Source organism: Hylobates moloch, unplaced genomic scaffold (assembly GCF_009828535.3).
Source record: "Hylobates moloch isolate HMO894 unplaced genomic scaffold, HMol_V3 SCAFFOLD_5, whole genome shotgun sequence".
Taxonomy (NCBI): domain Eukaryota; kingdom Metazoa; phylum Chordata; class Mammalia; order Primates; family Hylobatidae; genus Hylobates; species Hylobates moloch.
Window position 1 is genome coordinate 71,529,795 of NW_026652280.1, and position 24,860 is coordinate 71,554,654.

The following is a 24,860-nucleotide window of genomic DNA, read 5'->3' on the forward strand; positions in this document are numbered from 1 at the left end:
AATGCATGTGCTTATCAAACTTCAAATCTAATAATAAAGAATAATTCTTTAAACCATCATATAAAATCCACACTTTCGAGCAAGAAAGGTCTTACATTGATATTTTCTAATTGTAGTAGATGTACTGTATAATACGACTTCACATCTTCTGACAAGAGCTTCACACTGAATCCTGTTTCTTTAAACAGCATCTCTTGGTCATCTGTTGGCCAGTACTGTGCACATTTAACCTAAATTTAGAAATATGTATATGATTTTTTTTTAGTTTATAGACATCATGAAACCATAAAGTTAAAAAATGAAAACAAACCAGATATGTACGTGCTATATTTTTTCAAGTACCCAAAACTAAGAAGTCACTACTATATTCTACGCTTAATGTATTTTAATAAGATTGAAATTTTATAGCCGGGCGCGGTGGCTCACGCCTGTAATCCCAACACTTTGGGAGGCTGAGGCGGGAGGATCACCTGAGGTCAGGAGATCGAGACGAACCTGGCTAATATGTTGAAACCCCGTATCTACTAAAAATACAAAAACTAGCTAGGCGCAGTGGCGGGCGCCTGTAAACCCAGCTACTAGTAAGACCGAGGCAGGAGAATCGCTTGAATCCAGGAGGTGGAGGTTGCAGTGAGCCAAGATTATTCCACTGCACTCCAGTCTGGGTGACAAAGCAAGACTCCATCGCAGGGAGCAGGGCGGGTAGAGATTGAAATTTTATAAAGCATTTTTTATGTGTGTGCAGTCATCACTGTAAGGCAGTTTTAGAACATTTCTCTCAAACTCAGAAATCACCTTGTGTCCTATTCCCACTCCAAGCCGCAGGCAATCACTGATCCATTTTCTGTCTCCATAAGTTTTTCTTTTCTTTTGAGCTGGAGTCTTGCTCTGTCACCCAGGCTGGAATGCAGTGGCGTGATGTTGGCTCACTGCAACCTCTGCCTCCTGGGTTCAAGCAATTCTCCCGCCTCAGCCTTCTGAGCAGCTGGGATTACAGGCGTCTGCCACCGTGCCCAGCTAATTTTTGTATTTTTAGTAGAGACAGGGTTTTGCCATGTTGGCCAAGCTGCTCTAGAACTCCTGACCTCAAGTGAGCCACCCACCTCAGCCTCCCAAAATGCTGGGATTACAGGCGTGAGCCATCATGTCCAGTCTTATAAGGTATTTTTTAAGTGTTCCTGTAACTTATAAAGTAAAAAAGCCATAGATATCATATTCATAAAATAAAAATAAATTTATCATTCTTAAAGCATGATTACCTATATTTTAACATCACAGGACATTCACTTTATGTTTCTAAAATTATCAAACCCTTGCAATAATTTTATCTTCAAAATAAATGTTGCTGGCCAGGCGCGGTGGCTCACGCCTGTAATCCCAGCACTTTGGGAGGCTGAGGCAGGCAGATCATGAGGTCAGGAGATCGAGACCATCCTGGCTAACACGGTGAAACCCCGTCTCTACTAAAAATACAAAAAATTAGCAGGGTGTGGTGACGGGCGCTTGTAGTCCCAGCTACTCGGGAGGCTGAGGCAGGAGAATGGCGTGAACCCGAGAGGCGGAGCTTGCAGTGAGCTGAGATTGTGCCACTGCACTCCAGCCTTGGCAACACAGCGAGACTCCATCTCGGGGGGAAAAAAAAAAAAAGTTGCTGAAGAGGCTTTATTTTACAAGTATTTTCCACAAATGCCTATGAATCTGCTACTCAATATTTCATCTAGGGCCAGGCATATATGACTCACGCCTGTAATCCCAGCACTTTGGGAGGTTGAGGTGGGTGGATCACTTGAGCCCAGGAGTTCAGCCTGAGCAACAGGACGAAATTCAGCCTGGACAACATGGCGATGTCCTGTCTCTACAAAAAATTAGCCGGGTGCAGTGGCGCAACCCTGTAGTCCCATCTACTCAGGAGTCTGAAGTGGGTGGATGACCTGAGCATGGGCAGTTGAGGCTGCAGTGAGGCTGCACCGCTGCCCTCCAGCCTGGATGACAAAAGTGAGACCCAGTCTCAAAACAAACAAAAAAATGACATTTAGAAATAACACTGTATATTTGCTTACTAAAATTAAACTGGGGGAGAGAATGAGAAGATAAGCCCCTTTACCTAGAGTTTGGCAGAACTACTGATACGAAATTCAAATCTGTAACAATAAACACATCTTCCCAAATGCCAAAGTATGAAGCCAGCAGACTGAAGCAAGGTGAAATACTCATTTCAGTAGGAAAAAAATACCAGAAAAAAAATTTTTTTTAAATGGCCATTTCTCCTTTTCCAAATAGCAGCTGCAAACAATAAAAATGCCTCCCAAACCAATAAATATTATGAATTAATACTTTAAAAGGTGCTAAAAGACAAAAAATGATAGAAGTAAAAGAGTATAAATAAGAATTAGAACAACTCAGAAACAAGATAACAGAAGACAGAAAAGTTCAAATAATAGAACACATCATTTCAGAAATGAGGATTAAACCAGAAGGAAAAGAGGAATAAACACAATAGATAATAATGCCTTGGCTGGGCGCGGTGGCTCACGCCTGTGATCCCACACTTTGGGAGGCCGAGGCAGGTGGATCACGAGGTCAGGAGATCGAGACCATCCTGGCTAACATGGTGAAACCCCGTCTCTACTAAAAATACAAAAAGTTAGCCGGGTGTGGTGGTGAACGCCTGTAGTCTCAGCTACTTGGGAGGCTGAGGCAGGAGAATGGCGTGAACCTTGGAGGCGGAGCTTGCAGTGAGTTGAGATAGCTCCACTGCACTCCAGCCTGGGTGACAGAGCGAGACTCTGTCTCAAAAAATAATAATAATAATAATGCCTTAAGAGGAAAATAAATAATTTTTTTTTTTTTTAAGAGACAGGGTCTTGCTCTGTAGCCCAGGTTGGAGTGCACTGGGGTGAACTTGGATCACTTCAGCCTCAATCTTCTGGGCTCAAGCAATCCCCCAATCCCAGCTGGGACTCCAGGTGCATGCCAGCACACTTGGCTACTTTTTGTATTTTTTGTAGAGGCAGGGTCTCACTTTGCTGTCAAGGCTGGTTTTGAATTCCTGAGCTCAAGTGACCCTCCTGCCTCAGCCTCCCAAAATGCTGGGATTGTAGGTGTGAGCCCTCCAACCTGGCCTTAAAAAAAAAGTTTTTTTTTAAGTAAAATAGAAATAAAGAGATAAACAGGATTAGAGAGAATGTGACAAATAAAAAAGATAGGCAAAGAAAATCCAACATATGTATAATAGGAAGAACCAAAGAAGAACATTAAAGCAAGCAAGGGAGCAGAACAAATACTAAGGACTGTAATTCAACAAATATTTCTTTAACAAAAAGTATTAAAAAAATTTTAAAAAGTACTTGAAGTCAAACGCTCAAGAAGACATCACGTACCTGTAAAAACTGACCCAGAATGGCCAATTACTAAGACATATTTTTTTCTTTTTTGAGACGGAGTCTCCCTCTGTCACCCACGCTGGAGTGCAGTGGTGCAATCTCGGCTCACTGCAAGCTCCGCCTCCCGGGTTCACGCCATTCTCCTGCCTCAGCCTCCCCGAGCAGCTGGGACTACAGGCGCCCGCCACCACGCCTGGCTAATTTTTTGTATTTTTAGTAGAGATGGGGTTTCACCGTGGTCTCGATCTCCTGACCTCGTGATCCGCCCACCTTGGCCTCCCAAAGTGCTGGGATTACAAGTGTGAGTCACCGCGCCCGGCCCACTAAGACATATTTTTGGTAAAACTAATAATATCTGAAGAAAAAGAAAAAAAGAATTCTTTGGGTAGTGTAGATAAAAAGAACAAGAGACTTATAAAGGAAAAAAAGATGTCCATTAGACTTTGGTGGAATACCAGAAGGAAATAAAAAAAAAAAAAAAAGTTGTTCAAAGAATAGCACGTGAGCCAAGGATTTTATATCCCGCCAAACTGACTTTCACATATTAAGACAGCAGATGAACCATCACTGACATGTAAAAAAATCAGACTATAATGCTCACAAGTCCCTCCTTAGGATCCACTAGAGAATGAGCTTTAATCAGAATGACTGGAGAGACATCAGCAAAGACTGTTGATGAATATTAAATAATGCTTGCTTGTAGAACTAAGAGTCTACAAGGGATGTAAAGGAGAGACTACAGTTTGTGAAGTACAACTCGGAAACACCAGGAAGAGAATGAAAAAAATATTAAAAATTGTAAACCATTTTCAGTAATTATCTTGGTAGTAGATGATATCATGATTATGGTTATATTTTGTATGTGATATGGGAAAAAGGAAATGAGTCATTACAAGATGGTTTACATCTCTCATATCTTTGAGAACCAGGATTCTTGGTATGAAAAAGGAAATAGCAGATATAAGATGGAAAGGGCTAAGCAACCCTTATAGTCCCAAATTTGAATTGGAAATATCATTATGAACTCTTGAGGTATGTTATCTTGACACACACATATTGTTCCTTAGCTTTTGTCCACTGAAAAGCCCTAAAAACAATGACCAGTCCAGTAGCAATACATATCCTTATTTTTGCTGTGATCTTGAAATACTGCTGCCCATTAAAAGAAACCAAAACTCCTTAGAGAAATGGCTGGTTCCAGGTCTGGGCAGCAAGAGTTTGAGATGAGCCTGAGATGTAGTCATTACAGACAGCAAAAAAAAAAAAAAAAAATTTTTTTTTTTTTTTTTTTTTTGAGACAGGGTCTCGCTCTGTCACCCAGGCTGGAGTGCAGTGGCACGATCATAGCTAACTGTAGCCTTGACTTCCTGGCCTCAAGCGATCCTCCTGCCTCAGTCCCCCAGGTAGCTGGGACTACAGGCATGCGCCACCACGCCCAGCTAATTTTTGTATTTTTTGTAGAGACAGTTTCACCATGTTGCCCAGGCTAGTCTCAAACTCCTGGGCTCAAGCGATCCACCCAACTCAGCTCCCCCAAAGTGCTGAGATTACAGGTGTGAGTCACTGCACCCAGCCAAGGAAACTATTAAAGGTTTGTTAAAAAGGACTCAGGGCTGGGTGAGGTGGCTCACGTCTGTAATCCCAGCAATTTAGGAGGCCGAGGTGGGCAGATCACTTGAGGTCAGGAATTTGAGACCAGCCTGGCCAATATGGTAAAACCGTCTCTACAAAAGCTAGCTGGGCATGGTGGTGGGTGCTTGTTATCCCAGTTACTCAGGAGGCTGAGACGGGAGACTCTCTTGAACCTGGGAAGTGGAGGTTGCAGTGAGCCAAAATCATACCACTGTACTCCAGCCTGGGCAACAGGCGAGACTCTGTCTCAAATAAAAAAAAAAAAAAAGGGCTCAGGACCCAACCTAAAGAGATTGCTTCTAGCCAATGACAGGATAATTTGATCAAAAATAAGGAAAATAACTGCAAAGGGTAAAATTAATCCAGTGTGTCTAAACCCATAATAATTCATCCTCTCCTGACACTCTCCACCAGAAAAACTCCTAATTGGTCATCTGTTGAGGACAGATGACCTCAATAGAGAATTAACTTTTTTTTGGAAAACTACTTTTAAGAAAAGTAATGACAGAATTGGATTATCATCATTTGTAACCCATAATGAATTAAGAAGCTGAACACTGACCAATAATGGCTATTAATGAAATAAAAAGAACAATAATCAGACATTATGGGTCTCCTGATGAATAACACATTACCCACCACCTCTGAAGTAATCTTCCCCAAAATAATTAAACCTGACTCTTGTTAACCATCTAGGTTCAACCACCATAAACATGATTTCTAAATTCTGGTGGCAGTGTTATCTTATTAATGCAGTAATTATACTCCAAAATGAGAGAAATAAAATTTGCAAATCATGTGGTGTGCAATGCTGCTCAAACTGACAATGTCATAATCCTTAATTTTTTTTTTTTTTTTTTTTTTTTTTTTTGAGATAGAGTCTCTACCACCCAGGCTGAAGTGCAGTGGGTTTTGAGATGGAGTCTCATTCTATCATCCAGTTTGAGGTGCAATGGCACAATCTCGGCTCACTGCAACCTCCACCTCCTAGGTTCAAGCGGTTCTCCTGCCTCAGCCTCCCAAGTAGCTAGGATTACACCTGGCTAATATTTGTATTTTTAGTAGAGATGGGGTTTCACCATGTTGGCCAGGCTGGTCTCAAACTCCTGACCTCAAGTGATCTGCCTGCCTCAGCCTCCCAAAGTGCTGGGATTACAGGTTTGAGTCACCGTGCCTGGCCTAATCCTTAATTTTTAAATGATACTGAAGATCAGGAAAAACCACTGTAAATGACTACGCTGACACTGCTGGAAATTCTGGCATGTCATTGACACATCTAATTAGAAGTAGATTAAGAAATTTTCATCATCATTAAAAACCAGCAATTATGAAATGTAGAATAAAGTAAGAAATCTGAAGTAGAACAGTACAAGATCTTAAAGCTGGAAGAGGACTTATTGACAATAGGTCAATAAGGATTCCTAGGGATTCCAAAGATCTATATATCACTGCTAGTCCATATTTATTCCATTGTATTTCTATCTTGGAGATGAAAGGTCTGCAATTGTTATAAAAATACTTAAAATAAGAAAGGAAAAGGACACATGAGTTTTTCTGGACAGAAACACTTTGACCACTAGCCTTTAGCAATTAAAGGCCAAAACTAAGGAATGAATATTGGCCCCAAAATGAAAACCTTTATATGCTAATGATCATATACAGTATACTATGTATCACATACAGTATACTAAGCTGTAAATATTAAATATTACTCACCGATTCTTTCTCCACAATGCGGTTCAGCATGACAACTGCTTTGGTCTTCTGCTGCCAAACCATAAGCCAGAAATGGCAGCATGTGTTAGGAAGTGGACCCTGTGAAGAGAGAGGAGAGAGAGCAGATGAGGGAAGCAGACAGAAAGAGCAAGGCTCCAGGAAGGCCTCGTCAAGTCTGCTCCTGGGATGTTACAAGACAGACAGTGGACAGGCTTATAAGAAGTAAACCAAGACTTCCAATCTACCTGATTTCAAAAACAGGTCTGTGTTAGTTAGGATTTTTGGTTGTAAATGATCAAAACTGACTTTTATTTTCTCAGGCAAAAAAGGAATTGTTTAAGATATCAGGTGGCTTTCAGAGTTGAGGACTAGAGAGCCAAGCTTGGGTAGGAACCAAGGGTTAAGGCACAAGCAAGGTCCTGTCCCAAAGAAAGTCAACCTGGGATGCTGCTCTTGATACTGTCACTACTATCCCCTTGCTTTTGCTGGCACTGCCATATGAAGGTGGCTATAGTATTCACGTACAATCTATAGGCAAATCAGAGACAAAATCACGAGTAGGAGTATCTGATTGATCATGTTCTAGCTGCAAAGAAGGTAGACCAAGGAAATTTCTGTCCTCTTCATCTTCTACAGCCGAAAGAGAGGATGTGCCTCCCACACATATAGAAAATCCATGAGAAAAAAGTCTGTACCATCACTGGCCAGCCAACCAACTCAAGTCAACTACAAAAAGATTTCTAGAAAAAGTAGGAATCATTAAAGTACCTGAACCACAATGAAACTGTTAATCTACAAATGCACAGTATGTATGGCCTCAATGGAAGAGTATTGGGCAGAGTTAAAAAGGGGCAACAGTCCATGTTACAACAATGCCATGGGGATAAAAGCAAAATATTTCATGTATTGCCAATTGCTTTCACATTTTAATGATAGCATAGGGTAAAAGGAAGAACTAATAAGAGATGAAAAGCCTATGTACAAATTTTAACGAGTTTTAAATGAGAAGGTTAAAATGAGATGCAGTTTTGCTACACCTAAAATAACTCTGAACATGCATTCAACTCACATGGAATGTAGCAGAGTGGTATGAGTTAGGGGCAGAATCAGGAGTGGGGACTAGGGCTGCCCAGAGCTTCAGACCCACATACAACAAGGGGGTTAAAGTGGTTCTAGACTAAAAGCATTTTTTATTTTTTGAGACGGCGTCTCTGTCACCCGGGCTAGAGTGCAGTGTCACGATCTCAGCTCACTGCAACCTCTACCTCCCAGGTTCAAGAGATTATCCTGCCTAAGCCTCCCACAGAGCTGGGATTATAAGCACCCGCCACCACACCTGGCTAAATTTTGGATTTTGAGTAGAGACAGGGTTTCACCATGTTGGCCAGGTTGGTCTCGAACTCCTGACCTCAAGTGATCCACCTGCCTCAGCCTCCCAAAGTGCTGGGATTACAGGTGTCAGCCATGGTGCCCAGCTGACTAAAAGCATCTTTAGGCCTGGTGTACTCCTTGGTATGTAGCAGATATTCAATAAATATTACTTAAATGAATAAACCAAGGTTAAGTTGTAAAAATGCTGGAAGTCTACTGAGGATCCTGACAAACTACAACCCAATATTTGAGAATAGCGTTTTCCTCACTCAACTTATTTTTCTATTACTTGATCTACTTCCAAAACAAAACATAGTCTAAAGGTAAAAACAGCAATGAGGAAATCCCCAGTAAAATGAATACCTTTTTCTTTAATTAGAAAAAAAAAAAAAAAAAAAAAAACCGGATGTAGCAAATTGCCAGTGAGGTCACTCTTTAGTGTACACACACAATCACAACCCATGCCATTCCACTGGTGATTCTAAAGACTAAATAATAAACAGGAACACAGCTGGAGTCTTGCTCTGTTGCCCAGGCTGGAGTGCAATGGCACAACCTCAGCTCACTGCAACCTCTGCCTCCCGGATTCAAGCAATTCTCCCTGCCTCAGCCTCCTGAGTAGCTGGGATTACAGGCGTGCACCACCATGCCCGGCTAATTTTTGTATTTTTAGTAGAGATGGGGTTTTACCATGTTGGCCAGGCTGGTCTCACACTCCTGACCTCAGGTGATCTGCCTGCCTCAGCCTCCCAAAGTGCTGGGATTACAGGGGTGAGCCACTACGCCCAGCCATAGGTTTTTAAATCAGAGGGACAGAGATTCACATCTCAGCTCTTCCATTTACCAGCAATGCTACCAATTTTCTTCATCGGCAAAACAGACATAATACAACAAGGAGGTGACTTTTAAAAAAAATACTAATTCATAAAACTCAGAAGAAAAAGATGATTGAAGTAATAATCTACAAAGGACAATCAGAAGAGCTGGGTTACTGCATCTCTAGTTTTCTGTATCCTCCACTACAAACAACCTGCTAGGTGCAAGGCCAAGAGCTAGACTGAGATGCAGTCTTGGCTCTTTAAGAGCTTGCAAAGGTGGCAAGGAGAAGTACTTGTATGACTAATGGACACAGTTAAGTAGCACAAGAGTATGGGTAAATTAAACCATCAGGTCTTAGGGAGCAGGAAAGGCTGGGAAGGAAACTACAGAAGAGCCTCGAAAAAGGTCCTAATACAGAGAGGGAATGTAGAAGAATGGGAGGGAGTTAGGGTCCATTCCAGGCCCTCCAAGCATAAGGCAAAGTGCATGAAAGTTTAGGGCCTATTTGGGAAAAGACAAATAGATCAGTGAGGTAGAAGTGGAGGGATGTAGTTGGCAACTACACCAGTAGAGTAACAGGGATGGTGCCAAGGGGAGACCTTAAAAAGCTGCTGCAACAGGACAGGTGTAATTGAAGAGAGCTCTGAAAAAGGGAGGGGCAATAGAAGATCAGAAAGAACTTGGCAGACAATGAGGACAGCTTCAATCCCAATGAGAAAAATAGGAAGGCAGCTGCCTTGGTAAAAAAGATAGAGAACATGCAGATTTTGAAATCCAGTAAAAATATCCAATAGAGATCTGAAAAATATAGAGAGGAATTCAGGAGAGAAGAAAAACCCAGACACAGGCTTCTGAGTTCTCGCATTAAATGCACAGGGCTCCTTCAGGACACACACAGCAACAAGAAGTTCAAAAACAATCACTAGGAGGCTGGGCGTGGTGGCTCACCCCTGTAATCCCAGCACTTTGGGAGGCCAAGACAGGCGGATCATCTGAGGCCAGAAGTTTGAGACCAGCCTGAGCAACATGGTGAAACCTTGTCTCTACTAAAAATACAGAAATTAGCTGGGAGTGGTGGTGAGCACCTGTAATCCCAGCTACTTGGGAGGCTTGAAGCACGAGAATCACTTGAACCCGGGAGGCGGAAGTTGTAGTGAGCTGAGATCGCATCACTGCACTCCAGGCTGGGCAACACAGTGAGACTCCATCTCAAAAAAAAGGAAAGCTATTTAATGTCTCTGGATCTCCTTAGATTCCTCATGTACAAAATAAAGGTAATACTATTTACCACAGAGGGTTGTCCTAAGGTTTAAATTATACAAAGCATGTAAAAACACTATTACAAAATTTTTAACTGTTATTAATTTTATTTCCCACTAGAATGTAAAATTCATAATAGGGTTTTTATGAAAGTCTGTTTTATTTAAACAATGCCTGCCACAGAGTAGGTCTCAGTAAGTCTTTGCTGGGTGAGTGAATATCCAATGAAATGCTGGCACCAAGATTCAAGCACAGATACCATGACAGTAGTCTACCCTGTCTTAGGTTACAAACATTGAAAACCATGGTCTTAAAGGGCTGTAGTGCAGACTGGAGGTAATTTAGAAACTTGAGAAAGACCTATGTTTTCAATAACTAAGAAGAGAATAAAAAACCAGTAAGTGATAATGCAGAAAAACAGTACAGAGGGAGAAAGGGTTGTGATAAGGGATCTAGGGTGGTAATTCTTATTTTTTAATGTTATTAGTTGTCCCTTGATATACACAAGAGACTGGCTCCAGGACCCAACCTGCCCCACCCACTGCAGTATACCAAAATCCACATATGTCCAAGCCCCACTGGTGGCCCTGTAGAACCTGCAGATACAAAGAGTCAGCCCTCTGTATGCATGGATTTCACATCCCATGAATACCGTATTTCTGACACGTTTTTGGTTGAAAAAAGTTTGCCTGTAAGTGGACTAGTACAGTTCAACCCCGTATGGTTCAAGGGTCAACTGTAGGTATTTCAAAAAGAAAATAAAATTTTTAACTCTAAATAGTAGTTTAAAATACGAATGCACATAAAAAACAACTTCCAATATTACAGAAAGGAAGAAAATGGAAAATTAAAGTCTGTATTCCCAAGCTCCAAAGTCTCGATTCCCAAGCTCCAAAAATTATTACTAATGGTATATGTATGATTAACTTATTTAACCAGTCCCTTACAGATTGCTTGAGTCTGATGCGTTAAAATAAGACTGCAATGAACATGATCACATGGGTCTTTTTTTTTTTTTTGGACAGAGTTTTGCTCTTTCGCTCAGGCTGGAGTGCAGTGGCACTATCTTGCCTCACTGCCATTTCCACCTCCTGGGTTCAAGCGATTCTCCTGCCTCAGACTCCTGGGTAGCTGGGATTATAGATGCCCGCCACCATGCCCAGCTAATTTTTGTATTTTTAGTAGAGATGGGGTTTCGCCATGTTGGCCAGGCTGGTCTCAAACTCCTGATCTCAGGTGATCCATCTGCCTCAGCCTCCCAAAGTGCTGGGATTACAGGCGTGAGCCACCGCGCCTGGCCGATCACATATATCTTTATGTCTGACTGTATTTCTCTAAGTAGACTTTCTTGGTCGGTCAGAGTATTTGAACACTGAGTATTACATACTTTGAAATCTCTCCTGTTCTGACAGGTGAAAGGCCCATTCCCTGGTTACTGAATGAACGGAGCATCTCTTCATGTGCAAAGTGTCCACCTTTGTTTGGTTCTTTGAACTAAGAGTTTATGTCCTTTGCCAGTTTTTTCCATGGGCTGTTTTTTTTCTTTTTGACTTGCAGGAGCTGTATTACCTCAAGTAAAATAATGCATTTTAGTTTCCTGTGAATTGACATAGCTCATAGTTACATTAATCTGCATCTCTTTTTACTTATCAAACATTTTTCTCTTTCAAATAAGTCATTCTGATTCAAGTTACGTTTTCAAAAATCTCAAATATTATGGTATATCTTTTGAATATTTAAAAATCTTTAGGGGGAAATGACAGCACTGTTGATAATCAAGTCTTTATTACTTGATGAATAAACAGTAGCTGTAGATACACAAAAATCTCTCCTATTATCTCAGAATGGAAGGAAAAAAAATCATGCTTGCACACAGGTGTGGCTGATGTGCTCAGAGGCAATTGGGCAGAAGGCCAAAGGGAGCACAAGGCCTTGCAGCTGGGCCTCTGGAGCACCTGGTCTCAGCACCCGCTCAGGTCCTTGAAGACGACCAGACACCATCCAGGGCTTGGTGTACTCTCTGAAGATGTATGCGAGGCAGGGGGAGCTGTCCAAGGCCTCTGGTTTTGCCACAGGGTATGGGAAGAGAAAAGAAGACGCTAAGAAGCGTAAGCAGCGCTCTGTGTCAGATATGATGTAAGGAACACAATCTGCCAAAGAACTGGCCTAAGCCATTTCATAAGAATTTTCCTTCACAAAACATGTAATATCAAAAACAACTCGCCTTTTATCTCAAATACTCAAAGCTTCAAAACCTTATAATGTCCATAATTCATTACATCGTCAGAAAAAAACTGAAATACCATTTCATTTCCAAAAGAAGTCAAGATATACTTTTACCTATGATTTAAAGCAGAACAACCACAAACACATCATTTTCAGACATTTGCTTGGTATCGTACTACTTGCCTGTGTTAAGATGTAACTCCTTTGTGCCTCTTCTATGTCAACTAAACTGGCATTAATATAATCATTCTCAGCATTTTGCAGTTTAACACGACTGTGATCATCTGAAAATAGAGAATGATAAGCCACAACTGTCATTTCAAAATTACTGTTTTTTATCTTCATATTAATATTCTAGGTATTTATAAAAAGATAGAAGAAATAAGAAAAATGAATTAGCATCATAAGAGAGTTGAGACAAATCCTAAACTATTCTCTACTTTTTTTGTAAGGAGTATAAAATGTAATCTTGTTTGTTACTATAGTGCTGGAAAGGAAGTGCTTCTGTTTGTAGCACATTAGCCATTGTGACTTGAAAAATCGACCAGAAGTAAACATAGCTAAATGAATAAAGTACTTACCTTCCTAAAAGTAAAAGGATCATTCAGATTCTTGGTACCTAAAAATTGATTGGTCTACCTACAAAACGATAACTGGTCTCAAATAGATGAGACTAGATTTCCGAGGTTACTGTATTTCAACCTCTTCATTTCTCAATAGATAAGAATTCCACTATATTTAAATAAATTTTAGCAGTGAACTGTGTTTAGGTTAAATGCTGAAATATTTAAAGACAGTCGGAATATTCCAACTGTATTCTTTAAAAGACCACTGAAGATACTTCACTACTTAGACTCTGTTAACAGTTTAGAGATATTTCTAGTTTTTAAAGGTAAAAATCTCATAGATTGAGAATTTATGCGAATTTAAATATGTGAACTACAAAATGTGACCTTATACATTTAGATGGGAAAGCAAGAGAAGCATGACACCAGGAGAAAAAGCCCATGAATTAACTCAGAATCCTCAACACACAACTGCTGGATGCATATCACTGAATTATAAAACTAAAAACATGGTGTTTGATGTTTAACTCTAGAGAATGCATACTATTACAAGTTGTCCCTCTCAAAGAAACTCATACTAAATAGCCAGTCTCTCCTTACTTTTAAATGAAAAAACTGTTTATATTATCTCCATATGAAAGAAAATGTAAAATGGTTTTAGTTTTACACATCAATTTATCTGAGATGTTTCTGCTGGACTGAACCCAAGACCTCTGTAAATATTACATGTCATTTGCCAACAGGAAAAACTAAGATCTTGTTATAGTAAATCACATATACTAGTGTTCTCGGAAAGATGATGTCAACAAGCACTTTTTTTAAAAATCACTTTTTTTTTTTAACAGTTTAATCACCCTTTAACTGTTATATTATGTAAAATAGTAAAAAGGTCAGCAACCTAATTAAAATAAAGACCACGTATCTCCTAGACAACATACCAAAAAAAAAAAATGCCTGGTTTTAGAAAGCTACATGATTTTAAAATTAAAGTTCCACTAAAATATCACACCAAAGGAATGTATTTCCTCATGTTGTAATCACAGAAAGAACACTAACCAAAGGCTACTCATATCTATTGCACAACTGAAAACAGCCATTTAGCTAACATGTGGTAGGAATCCATAAAACCCGAGAAGGTCCACCTCACAGGGTGCTGGGAATCTGGTTACCCCACATGGCACCACCCCACACCCTTGCCCAGCTATGCAGGAAGTAAACCCAGAGAAACACCTTCAGCCATAGTATTTGATACCTCACTCTCAGGACTCTGAACTAAAATTCACTGTTATTTTCCTTCGATCTGTAAAATATGCACCAGGTGTTACTTCAATGCTCTATAAGCACAGTAACCACACACCAGAAAAGCCCAGATCCAGTCCTCGGAGGCAGGAGGGAGGAAGGCACTACCTGCAGGGCACTGGGTCTGCAGGGCTCAGCCCCTGGCAATGGCCTCGCTTCCTGTTTAACATTAATATACAGAGTCAACAAAAGCAAAAGAACAGTGAATTTTCTCAGGAAAATATGTTTTTATTTTGTTATCAGATAATACCAAAAAAGAACGGTAATCCTTGCGAAAACTCTATAGCTATTTAGAACTAACTACAAATGTCATTTGAGCCTGTATTTTCTTCTCAAGGCTGATTAAAAACAAAACTCAAATACCTACATCACTAGATATTATTTTAATTCTTCTGTTCTTTTAAGAAAAACATATACAGGCCAGGCGCGGTGGCTCACGCTTGTAATCCAGCACTTTGGGAGGCCGAGGCGGGCAGATCACGAGGTCAGGAGATCGAGACCACGGTGAAACCCCGTCTCTACTAAAAATACAAAAAATTAGCCGGGCGTGGTGGCGGGCGCCTGTAGTCCCAGCTACTCGGAGAGGCTGAGGCAGGAGAATGGCGTGAACCCAGGAGGCGGAGCTTGCAGTGAGCCGAGATCGCGCCACTGCACTCCAGCCTTCCAGCCTGGGTGACAGAGCGAGACTCCGTCTCAAAAAAAAAAAAAAAAAAAAAAGAAAAACATATACGAAGGAAAAATGAAAAACAATTTAAAAAGGAAAAAAATCTTAAAGCAAAAAGGAGAAATAAAACTTTAAAATAAATTAAAAATACATTAAAATTATAAAAACAAAAATTAAAAAAGATTAATACAAAATAAAAAGTATATATAACTTTTTGATTTAGAAGAGGCAGTAGAGAAAAAACTAACTAAAACACATCACCTTAAAATAACCATTGCAAAAGATTGTGAATATACACATTTCAGGAAGTGAAACTATCAAAGCCTTTTTATGAGAAACTGTGACTTTATAATTTATACTCTTTAGTGAAGATAACAAAGAAGGGCACTGCCTCTTCTCCAATTAAGGATCATAACACATGGTTTCGAGTTTGTGAGAGCATACACAGGTTCCCTTACAACCTGAGTCACAGTTCTCTTTTCCCTGCCCAGATACTATCAGTCAGCCCCAAATCTGTAAACTAATCACTAAAAAACAAACTTTTGACTTCTGAATGAGAACACACAGAAAGGTACATCCCTTCTCCTCTTCCATAGGAACCTCTGAAATGAGATTATCGTAACAGCAGCATCCCATAACCTTTGGGCTGTATAAGTCCCAAAGCCCACAATACTTTACCATCCTTGTAAGTCTGGTTATCTCACCCTTTCCTATCTTTTAAAGGATCCAGTAAAGGGAGAAAACTAAAGATAGTTCAAACTCTTTCGCATGGGATACCACAAAAGCAACCAAACCACACTTCACAGGAAATCTTATTTCTCAATCTCTACTAGCACTAGTAGCAGAACTATCAAGAACATACACTTATTTTTCTACAGGCATTATCTGCCTTAATTCTTGTCACTGAGTGAATGAAGAAATGCAATACCCAAACAGAACTGTGGTTTATAACTTGGATTAAAATTAAGCCAATTTCTAACAAGGAGTCCCTTCACCTCCTACCCTCAAACAGCGTGTTTCTGAGAAACAGCTCCACCTCTCAAGAAATGACTAGTGCTAGCTGTGGCTGTGCTGACAATACAGATTAGTTTCCTCTTTCAATACTGTCATCATAAGCTTTAAAAAAAAAAAAAAAAAACCCACAGGTTTCACCAAATATATCATTATTGTAAAGACATCTCCTTTTGGAAAGTTTTCCAAGTCAAACAGAAAGGAGAATTCGTATTCATTGTAACTGGTTACAATTCATCCTGAACAGGTTAAATCACAGCAAAGATCAAGCATCCTTAACTTATAAGTCAAGCAAGAAGATGACCAAGTCTAATAGTACAGCGTGAACCAGTGACTTTTCCCCTTTAGATTTTCCCATTCTCAACTAAGGGTAATTAGTACATTTTCAAATAGTGATGTCCAAGAACTCAAAGCATTTTCTAGATATGTCAACTCTCTTCAATCCTGCAAGCAAAATAGTCGAACAACAAATATTATGCGTTCTGTCTCACAAATCGAGCAATGAACCAAAAACAAAGCTGGCATTAAACACCAGGTCACCTTATACTCCCCCATATTAATGGAGAATACAAACCTTAGTACACATAGAATATTAACATTTCAATTGTTTGCTCTGTAAAGAAAATTCTGCTTGATGAAAGGTTTCCAACTGACCACAAAACCAACCAGAACCACTGTCTAGAACCATTTGGTGCCTACGACATGTCAGGTTTGTGTGACACTCGTCATTGGGTCACCTCTCTCAGTCTTCACAGCCCTATGAAGTGCATATGAATATGGATCACACCCATCTCACTGTCACTCAGGGAAGTCAAGTCATCATCAGTGTAACACACTAGAGCACAAAAATGAAACCCAGGTTTGTGCAATTTAAGAGATTACCTATTTCCTGCATTCTGCATTCCATGTCTCCCTGATCCATCCAGTTGGTGCCTTTACCATCCTTCCCACACATCCTATATTCTTGCTGACATCACCTTTCACGTTGCTCTCCACTCAGGTGTGATTTCCAACTCCTCTCTCATATAAACCCCACTTCTGTGACGATGCAGTCCATGATATACCTTCTCTAACTAGATGCTCTGATGGAATGCCTCCATGATGAACTGGTCTGTTCCCTGCATTGAATACTTTCAGCAATCATACACAATTTTTAGTCAACAAACATATTTTAACCTATAGGGATCTAAAGGTAAGACATTAGTTGTTTGAAGCTTTTAAAAAGGAAAAAAGAAATTCTATTAAGCCATGACTCTGAGTACTGATACTTTATTGCCTAAAATATTGTGGGAAGGAGCTTGAGTAATTGCTACCTGAATAGGCCTAGTGAGATCAGCAGGAAGGGGAAATTCCAGCAGAGGGCACATCATAAAGAGGAATGAAAGGGAATGGTGTAGCATGCAGGACTGGCAAATTCAGAAAGGCTGACGAGCTAGCTAGAGAGAGGTCCCCAAACACATTAAGGGCAGACCCTGAAGGGCATGCGGGCTGTGCTACAGGCACAGGCTCTGGACAGGGCCCCCATGAAGCTCTTTAAAGGACTGGTATAAACACATTTGATTTTCATGAAAATAACTCTCAGCAGCATACAAGATGGACTGAACAAAGAGGAAGGCAACTTCACACACCAATACACTGAAAGCTTAATCAAGAGGTGATGAGGCCTGAATCAAGTAGTGGCAGTGGGAATGGAAAGAGTATTTCCAAGGTAGCACCATTACAACTTTGCTAATAAAGTATACATTGTTTAGGGAACATTTGGTTAAGTTCAACCTTTTCCAAACAATAGTTTACTGTCCTTGAAATCATCAGTGTCTTTCAACCCATCATGATTTCAAGATCCTACACTTGACAGGACAATGTCACTAATTCAATTCGATTCCACAAATCTCCTAATTGAAAAAGTCCTCTTTAATCTGTCCCCAAGAGTCTGCAATGAACAGAATATCTGAGAATGTCTTTACAAAATAGGTAAAATTCATTAGTTTGGAAAACGGACATTTTTCCTCTTTGGTAGCTTGTATAAAATAAGACATACTAATCTTCACTTTAAAATAATCAGTAAGTATCTCACCATTTTCTTTTTTTTTTTTTTTGAGATGGAGTTTCGCTCTTGTTGCCCAGGCTGGAGTGCAATGGTGCGATCTCGGTTCACCACAACCTCCACCTCCTGGGTTCAAGCGATTCTCCTGCCTCAGCCTCCCGAGCAGCTGGGATTACAGGCATGTGCCACCACGCCCGGCTAATTCTGTATTTTTAGCAGAGATGGGGTTTCTCCATGTTGGTCAGGCTGGTCTTGAACTCCCGACCTCAGGTGATCCACCCGCCTCAGCCTCCCAAAGTGTTGGGATTACAGGAGTGAGCCACGGCGCCCAGCAGTATTGCACCACTTTCTTTGAAACTCAGACTCTGCTTCTAGGAGAGGTAGAGCCTAAACAAATTGAAGGTAGAGGGACTTAGGGGAAAAGATTTTACTTTCATCACATCCAAAGGCCCATGAGACACCATGCAAACAATGTAGACCAAATATCTATATTGGTGATATAGCAATAAGCATAACTAAGTAAAGTATATAAGTAATAAATGCTAAAAAGAAAAAAAAAGGTAGAGTAACGGGACTCACAGCGCTGGGGAGAGGGGCAGGTTGCAATTCTAAACAGGGTGGTCAGGATGGGCCTTGTGGCTGACCACCCAGGTGGGTCACATGTAAGCACAGATCTGGAAGGGGTCAGTCTCAGGGATATTTTAGTTAACAGTGTACCAAGCACAGAGAACGGCGAATGCCTTAAGGTGGTACATACCTAACATGTCTGAGGGACATGAAGAATGTGGCTTGAGCCACGGGGACAAAGGGGAGAGGAGCAGTCTGCAGTTTAGGTTCGGAGAGTCAAGAAATCCTGTACTGATAATTTCTCCTAAATTTGACTGTCAGGGAAAAAGGGCTGCTACTTCCATTTTCTCAGAGGGCCTACCTAGTAGAGTGTCATAACAATTTAAGTCAGCAAGTATTCAAACATTGTTTATATGATGAATTCCAGAAGATTTTCACATATTCAAATTCCTACATCTGCTAGAATTTTGTTAGAATGACAAATCACTATCAACCCATTCTCAAACATAAGCACGAAATGAAATGACGTTAACTGACTTTCTTAAGCGTAAACTAATTCAGTAAAAAGGAAAAGCACAGAAACCTTCAGGACTTTTTAGTACAGGTACCTGGAATTTTGCGGTGCAGATGAAAAACATGGGTGAGGGGAGTTTGAGGGATCTAAAGATGTGGATTCTGTTCTCTGTTTTGGCTCTACCAACCTACATAATTTCAGACATAGTCACGATTTCCCAGAAAAGGGTGACTACTACTTGAGAAACACTATCAGCATCCCAGTCGCCGACAGTCCTATGATAAGGGGCACTCTGGGGTCTGTTTTCTTGTCTGTCAAAATCAGTGGCTCGAGTGGACCAGTCCTTCTTATTTTCACTGACAAACCCTCCTTAATACCCTAAGAGGGTATTAAAGTACAAAATTCCTTGGTAATTCCTATTTTACCTTAAACATTTAAAGGAATTTCAAAATTCTACTTGATCATGTATCTGCATTTTAATCTAGCAACAACCACACCCTCACCCCAATCCTGAGTACAGCTAACTGTCCTGGACTCCAGCACTCCCCCACTGCATGCTTCCACAGCTCCCTCCACCCAGCTAAGTGCTCTAGGGCAGACCAGCCCACCCAAGGTGCTGTGGCTTTTAAGAGGGACCTCTTAGGGCAAGATTCTGATCAGCTCCACTGGCGGAAGGCGACAGGAGCACCCAGGCCTGACCAGTAGCAGCCTTCTTGCCAGAATTAAGCTCTTTGCAGCCAGGAACGCTGTCAGGCTCATCACAGAGCCCCACTCGCAGCAATGCGCTGTCCAGGTCCTAGTTCCAGAAGGCCATCAAACTCAGAAGCATGAAAAGACACTGCTACAATCCACAGACCTTATTTTGATTTCTCCAGTTCTACCGGCACTCATTTGTGTGTATACAGTTCTATGCCATTTTACCACAAACAAATTCACATGACCACCACAACACATACCTATTCCATCAGCACAAAGGTTCTGTGTGCCCCTTGGCAGGCACACTTTTCCCCATTCCATCCCTAATCACCGACCTGCTCTCCCTCTCGAGAATTCTCATCACTTCAAGAATGTTATATAAATGGAATCATGTACTATGTCATCACTGGAAACTGGATTTTTTCACCCAGCATAAGTCCTCTGAGAGCTACCCATGTTGTTATGTCAAGTTTCTTCCTTTTTATTGCTGAGTAGTATTCTGTGTTATGAATGTACCATAGTTAACCACTTACCCACTGAAGGACACGTGGGTTGTTTCTAATCTGGGACTACTACAAATAAAGCTGCTGTGAATATTCATGCACACACTTTTGTGTGGATATATGACTGCATTTCTCTGGGATAAATGCCCAGGAGTGCAAGTGCTGGGTCATATAAGCTAAGTATATGTTCAGCTTTTTAAGAAACTGCCAAACTACTTTCCAGAGTGGCTGTACCAGTTTACATTCCCACCAGCCATATATGAGATCCAGCTTCTCTGCATTTTTAGGGTATTGTGATCTCTTTACTTTAGCTGTTTTAGTAGCTGTCTAGTGACATCCCACCACCATGATTTTAATTTGCATTTTCCTAATGGCTAATGAAGTTTTTTATATGTTCATAGGCTTATCTGCCATCTGTGTCATATCTTTTGCCCATTTCCTAACTGGGGTTTTTGTTTCTTTTTACTGTTGCATTTTGAGAGTTCTATATATAGTCCAGATCTAAGTTCTTTGTCAGATATGTGGTTACATTTTCTCCAAGTCTGTACTCATCCGTTTGTTCTCTTAACAGGGTGTTTTGAGAAGCAAAAGTTTTTTATCTTGATTTAGTATAAATTATTGATATTTTAAATGAATTGCGCTCTAGGTGTCATAGCTAAGAACTCTTCATCTAGCCTTACATCCTGAATTTTCTCCCATTTTCTTATGAAAGCTTTTACGTTATGATCCATCTATGATCTATCTTCAGTTAACTTTTGTGTAAGGTGTGAGATTTCATTTTAAATTGCTTTGCACCTTTGTCAAAAAATCAGTTCACCATACTTTTACAAGTTTATTTCTAGATTATGTTCCACTGACTTATGTATTTATCCCTCTGCCACTACCACACTGTTTTGATTACTGTAGTTGTGCATTAAGTTTTAAAATTAGGTAGAGTGATTCTTCTAGTTTTTATTTTTCAAGATCATTTTAGCCATTTTATTTTAGTTCCTTTGCCTTTCCACATAAAAGAATAAGCTTGTTTTTATCTACAAAAAAATCTTCCTGAAATTCTGACAGAAATTGTGTTAGATCTTTAGGAACAATTTGACACTATGAGTCACTATAGATCTATAGAACAATTTGGGGAGGACTGACTCAGTATGCTAAGTCTTCCGATCAATGAACATGGTAGGCCTTTTTCATTTATTTAGGTCATCTTTTGATTTCTTTTATCAGCGTGTTTGGTGCTTTCAACATACAGGTCCTATACATATTTTGTTAGATTTATTCCAACATATTCCATTTTCTTAGAGCAACTGTAAACAACGTGTTTTTAATCTTCGTTTCCACGTGTTTGTTGCTAATATACAGGAATACAATTGGCTTCTGTATGCTGACCTTGTATCCCACAACCTCGTTTAACTCACTTATTATTTCCAGGACATTGTTGGGTAGATTCTTTGCGATCTTCTACATGTCATCTACTAATAAGGTCATTTTTATTTCTTCCCTTCCAACCTGTATGCCTTTTTTTTCCTTTTCTTGACTTCATGTACTGGCTAGGATTCAGTATCTCAAGTTTATATATATTTTTAATTTGTATGTTTAAATAATTTTAAAACTTACAGAAAAATTCCAAGTAAAATACAAAGAATTTTCTTCCCAAGTCATGACAGCAAGTTGCAAACATACCTGATTATTCCATTTTTTTATCTTCTACAATGACATAATCCTACTTACTCATAGTCATCAAAATTATAAAATAAACGGTGATATTTTACTAACCCAGATACCATTCAAGTTCTACCAACTGTCCCAATAATGTCCTTTAAACAAAAGGATACAATCTGTTCTTTCCTGGTATTTTTTAACCTTTTGAAAACTGCAAGTCAGTTGTTTTATAGTGTTCCTCCATTTGAGTTGTCAGATATCTATTTCCCTATAGGTGAGTTCAGTTTGTATATTTTTGGCATGTTCATCTCAGAAAGATGCTATGTATTCACTGCATCTTATCGGGTGGTTCAGGATTCTGACATGATATGTCTCACAACTGGTCATGATCACATATTTAAGGCTGGTGTTGGCCAGACTTCTCCAGCGTAGAGGTACTATTCCTCTTCTTATATTTAACAAGTATTTTGTAAAGGGATACTTCAAGATTACGTAAATACCTTGTTCTTCACCAAATTTTCACCCACCAAGTTCAGTATCCATTTCAATATTTATTAGTTGGCAACCTATGCAAAGGTAGAACTTTCCCTATCCCTCGTTTATGTATTCATTTGTTTCTTTACATCAGTATAGACTCATTAATTCCTATTTTATTCAATAGGTTGTAATCATTATTTATTTTCGTGCTCAGATTATCCCAAGTTTGGCCAGTGAACTCAACTTGGCTTCTACACCCTTCTGATATGTCTTCATCATTTTTCGAGCATGTCTTTATGTTCTGTCACTACAAAACATTCCAGGCTATTCTTACACTTTCCCTGTCCCAGACCTGGAACCAGCCATTTCTCCAAAGCTCTATTCTCCTCCTAGTGGAGAATAAAATTTGGTATCAAAAGCTAAGCATGCCCAATGTTAATCAGCTATCGCTGCTCTCAAGATTTCTCAGTGGACAGGGGTAAGAAATATATGTATATACATATACCTATGTTCATATTTATCTGTGTATCTATACCCACTGAAAACCATGCATTCATACCTGGATACACCAATGCCAACCCAGTATCACAGGCTTCTTTTTCAAGGACATTACCACCTTTACTCATATGCCTTCCACATGTGGGCCCAACCCCAAGTGCTTTTAGATTTAATTATTCAGGGAGAGAGAAGGAGAAGCTTAATGATATCTTTAATATCCCCTTTACTACCCTATGACAAAACTATGTACAAAATTTTTGTCAGTCAAAACAAAAAAAAAAAAGTTGCACCTGTTAAGGAATTCACAATGTAATAGGACAGAAAGGTGAATGCGGGAAGAAGGTGAGAAGGAGATGAATAGGGGCAAGAAATGAAGCATACAAGAAATAGATCAAAGTAATCTAATGCAACCCTCTATAATTCATTCACAAATATTCTCTAGAAGATCTGACAGTGAGAAGATCCACCCTCTGCGTGAATACCTCCAATTAACAAGTGTACTAGTTCAGAGGGTTCATTTGTAGGTTTAAAACAGCTCTTAAGAGCTAATGCTAACCTGATATTCACCAATGCTATCATTCGCTCATGAACCCTAGTTTTATATTTTGGGCTTAACACAGGATAAAGAACTCCTTTTTCCATGTAAAAGTTCAGGCATCTGAAGTAACCTATCATGCTGCTCTGTTTAGGTTTTCTCTTTCCCTGTCTAATCAATGCTAGCTTCTTCTCTAAGAGTTCTAGTTCTTCTTCCTTGGAACCACTCCAGTGCATCAATAGCCTGCAGGAATAAATTATTAACATCATAAATAGCTTTGATTTGGCTTTGATTAAAATTAAAGATTTTTTTTTTTTTTGAGAGGAAGTTTTTTTTCGCTCTTGTTGCCCAGGCTGGAGTGCAATGGCACAATCTCGGCTCACTGTCACCTCCACCTCCCAGGTTCAAACAATTCTCATGCCTCAGCCTCCCAAGTAGCTGAGATTACAGATGCCAGCCACCACGCCCAACTAATTTTGTATTTTTAGTAGAGACAGGGTTTCACCATGCTGACCTCAGGTGATCCACCCACCATGGCCTCCCAAAGTGCTGGGATTATAGGCGTAAGCCACTGCGCTAGGCCAAAACTGAAGATTAAAAAAAAAAAAAAAAAATTGAAGATAGAACTAAAGACCCTAACAGTGAGTGAGAAAATCTTTAAGTAAAAAAGCTGTCAACAATGGATTTTGAGAAGGTAAGGCACTACACTGACGTCTGGTCTTTATTTTCAAACTTTAATGGGATAAGAAAAAATGTTAGCAAATATTTACATAATAGTTACCATAAAATGTAAGTTAAATCTATACTTATTCAGATTATTATTATAGAACTAAGTTTTTATCTAAATCTGCTATTACTAAGAAAGATGACAAGCACTTTCTGGTAAGTTTAAAGGTTTCTTTTAATGATTTGAAGGTCTATCGTCTTACAATTCTAAGACTATCAAAATGTTTCTTAATAATTCTTTGACTTGTCTGCACATTTCTAGAGGGGTTATCTATGAAGAAATTCATATAATCTATAGTGGTGATGGTTTTAAAATACGTTCACAATTCACTGATACTTCTTCCATCAAATTAATAGGAGTATTAAGTACCCTCTCCTTGAATATGCACGACCTTAGTGAGTTACTTCTCAAACGGAATGTTGTGGAAGTTATATGTGACTTCTAAGGCTAGGTCACAAAAGGAAATAAAGCTTCTGCCTTGCTCTCTAAGAATGCTCACTCTTGAAACTCAGCTGCCTTGTGATAAAGTCCAGGTCTCATAGAGATGCCTTGTGTAGGTGTTCCTGGTGACAGCCCAGTTGAGGTCACAGTCAACAACAGTAAAAGAGGTTGCTTCTTCAGGGTGACTCTAGCCCCAGCCCCCATTTGAAATGCAATTACACAAAAGACCTTGAGTAACAATCACCTATCTGGGGTCAG

General features: G+C 39.8%; 1 protein-coding gene across 7 annotated transcripts in view; it reads right to left on the minus strand.

Moving 5' to 3' along the window:
• Window positions 1-24,860, minus strand: part of PTPN2 (protein tyrosine phosphatase non-receptor type 2) — a 101,014-nt gene that overhangs the window by 40,012 nt on the left and 36,142 nt on the right. For 5 of the 7 annotated variants that reach the window (XR_009213520.1, XM_032152860.2, XM_032152862.2 and 2 more), the window contains exons 3-5: window positions 12,591-12,691; window positions 6,732-6,830; window positions 96-230 (exon numbers count right to left, since the gene is read on the minus strand). Coding sequence is in view for 6 of the 7 variants with exons in the window: in XM_032152860.2 (XP_032008751.1) it covers window positions 96-230; window positions 6,732-6,830; window positions 12,591-12,691 (335 nt within the window). In the remaining variant the exon portion in view is untranslated. The remainder of the gene's footprint in view (window positions 1-95; window positions 231-6,731; window positions 6,831-12,590; window positions 12,692-24,860) is intronic. The other 2 variants (XM_058438669.1, XM_058438670.1) reach the window with 2 other exon arrangements.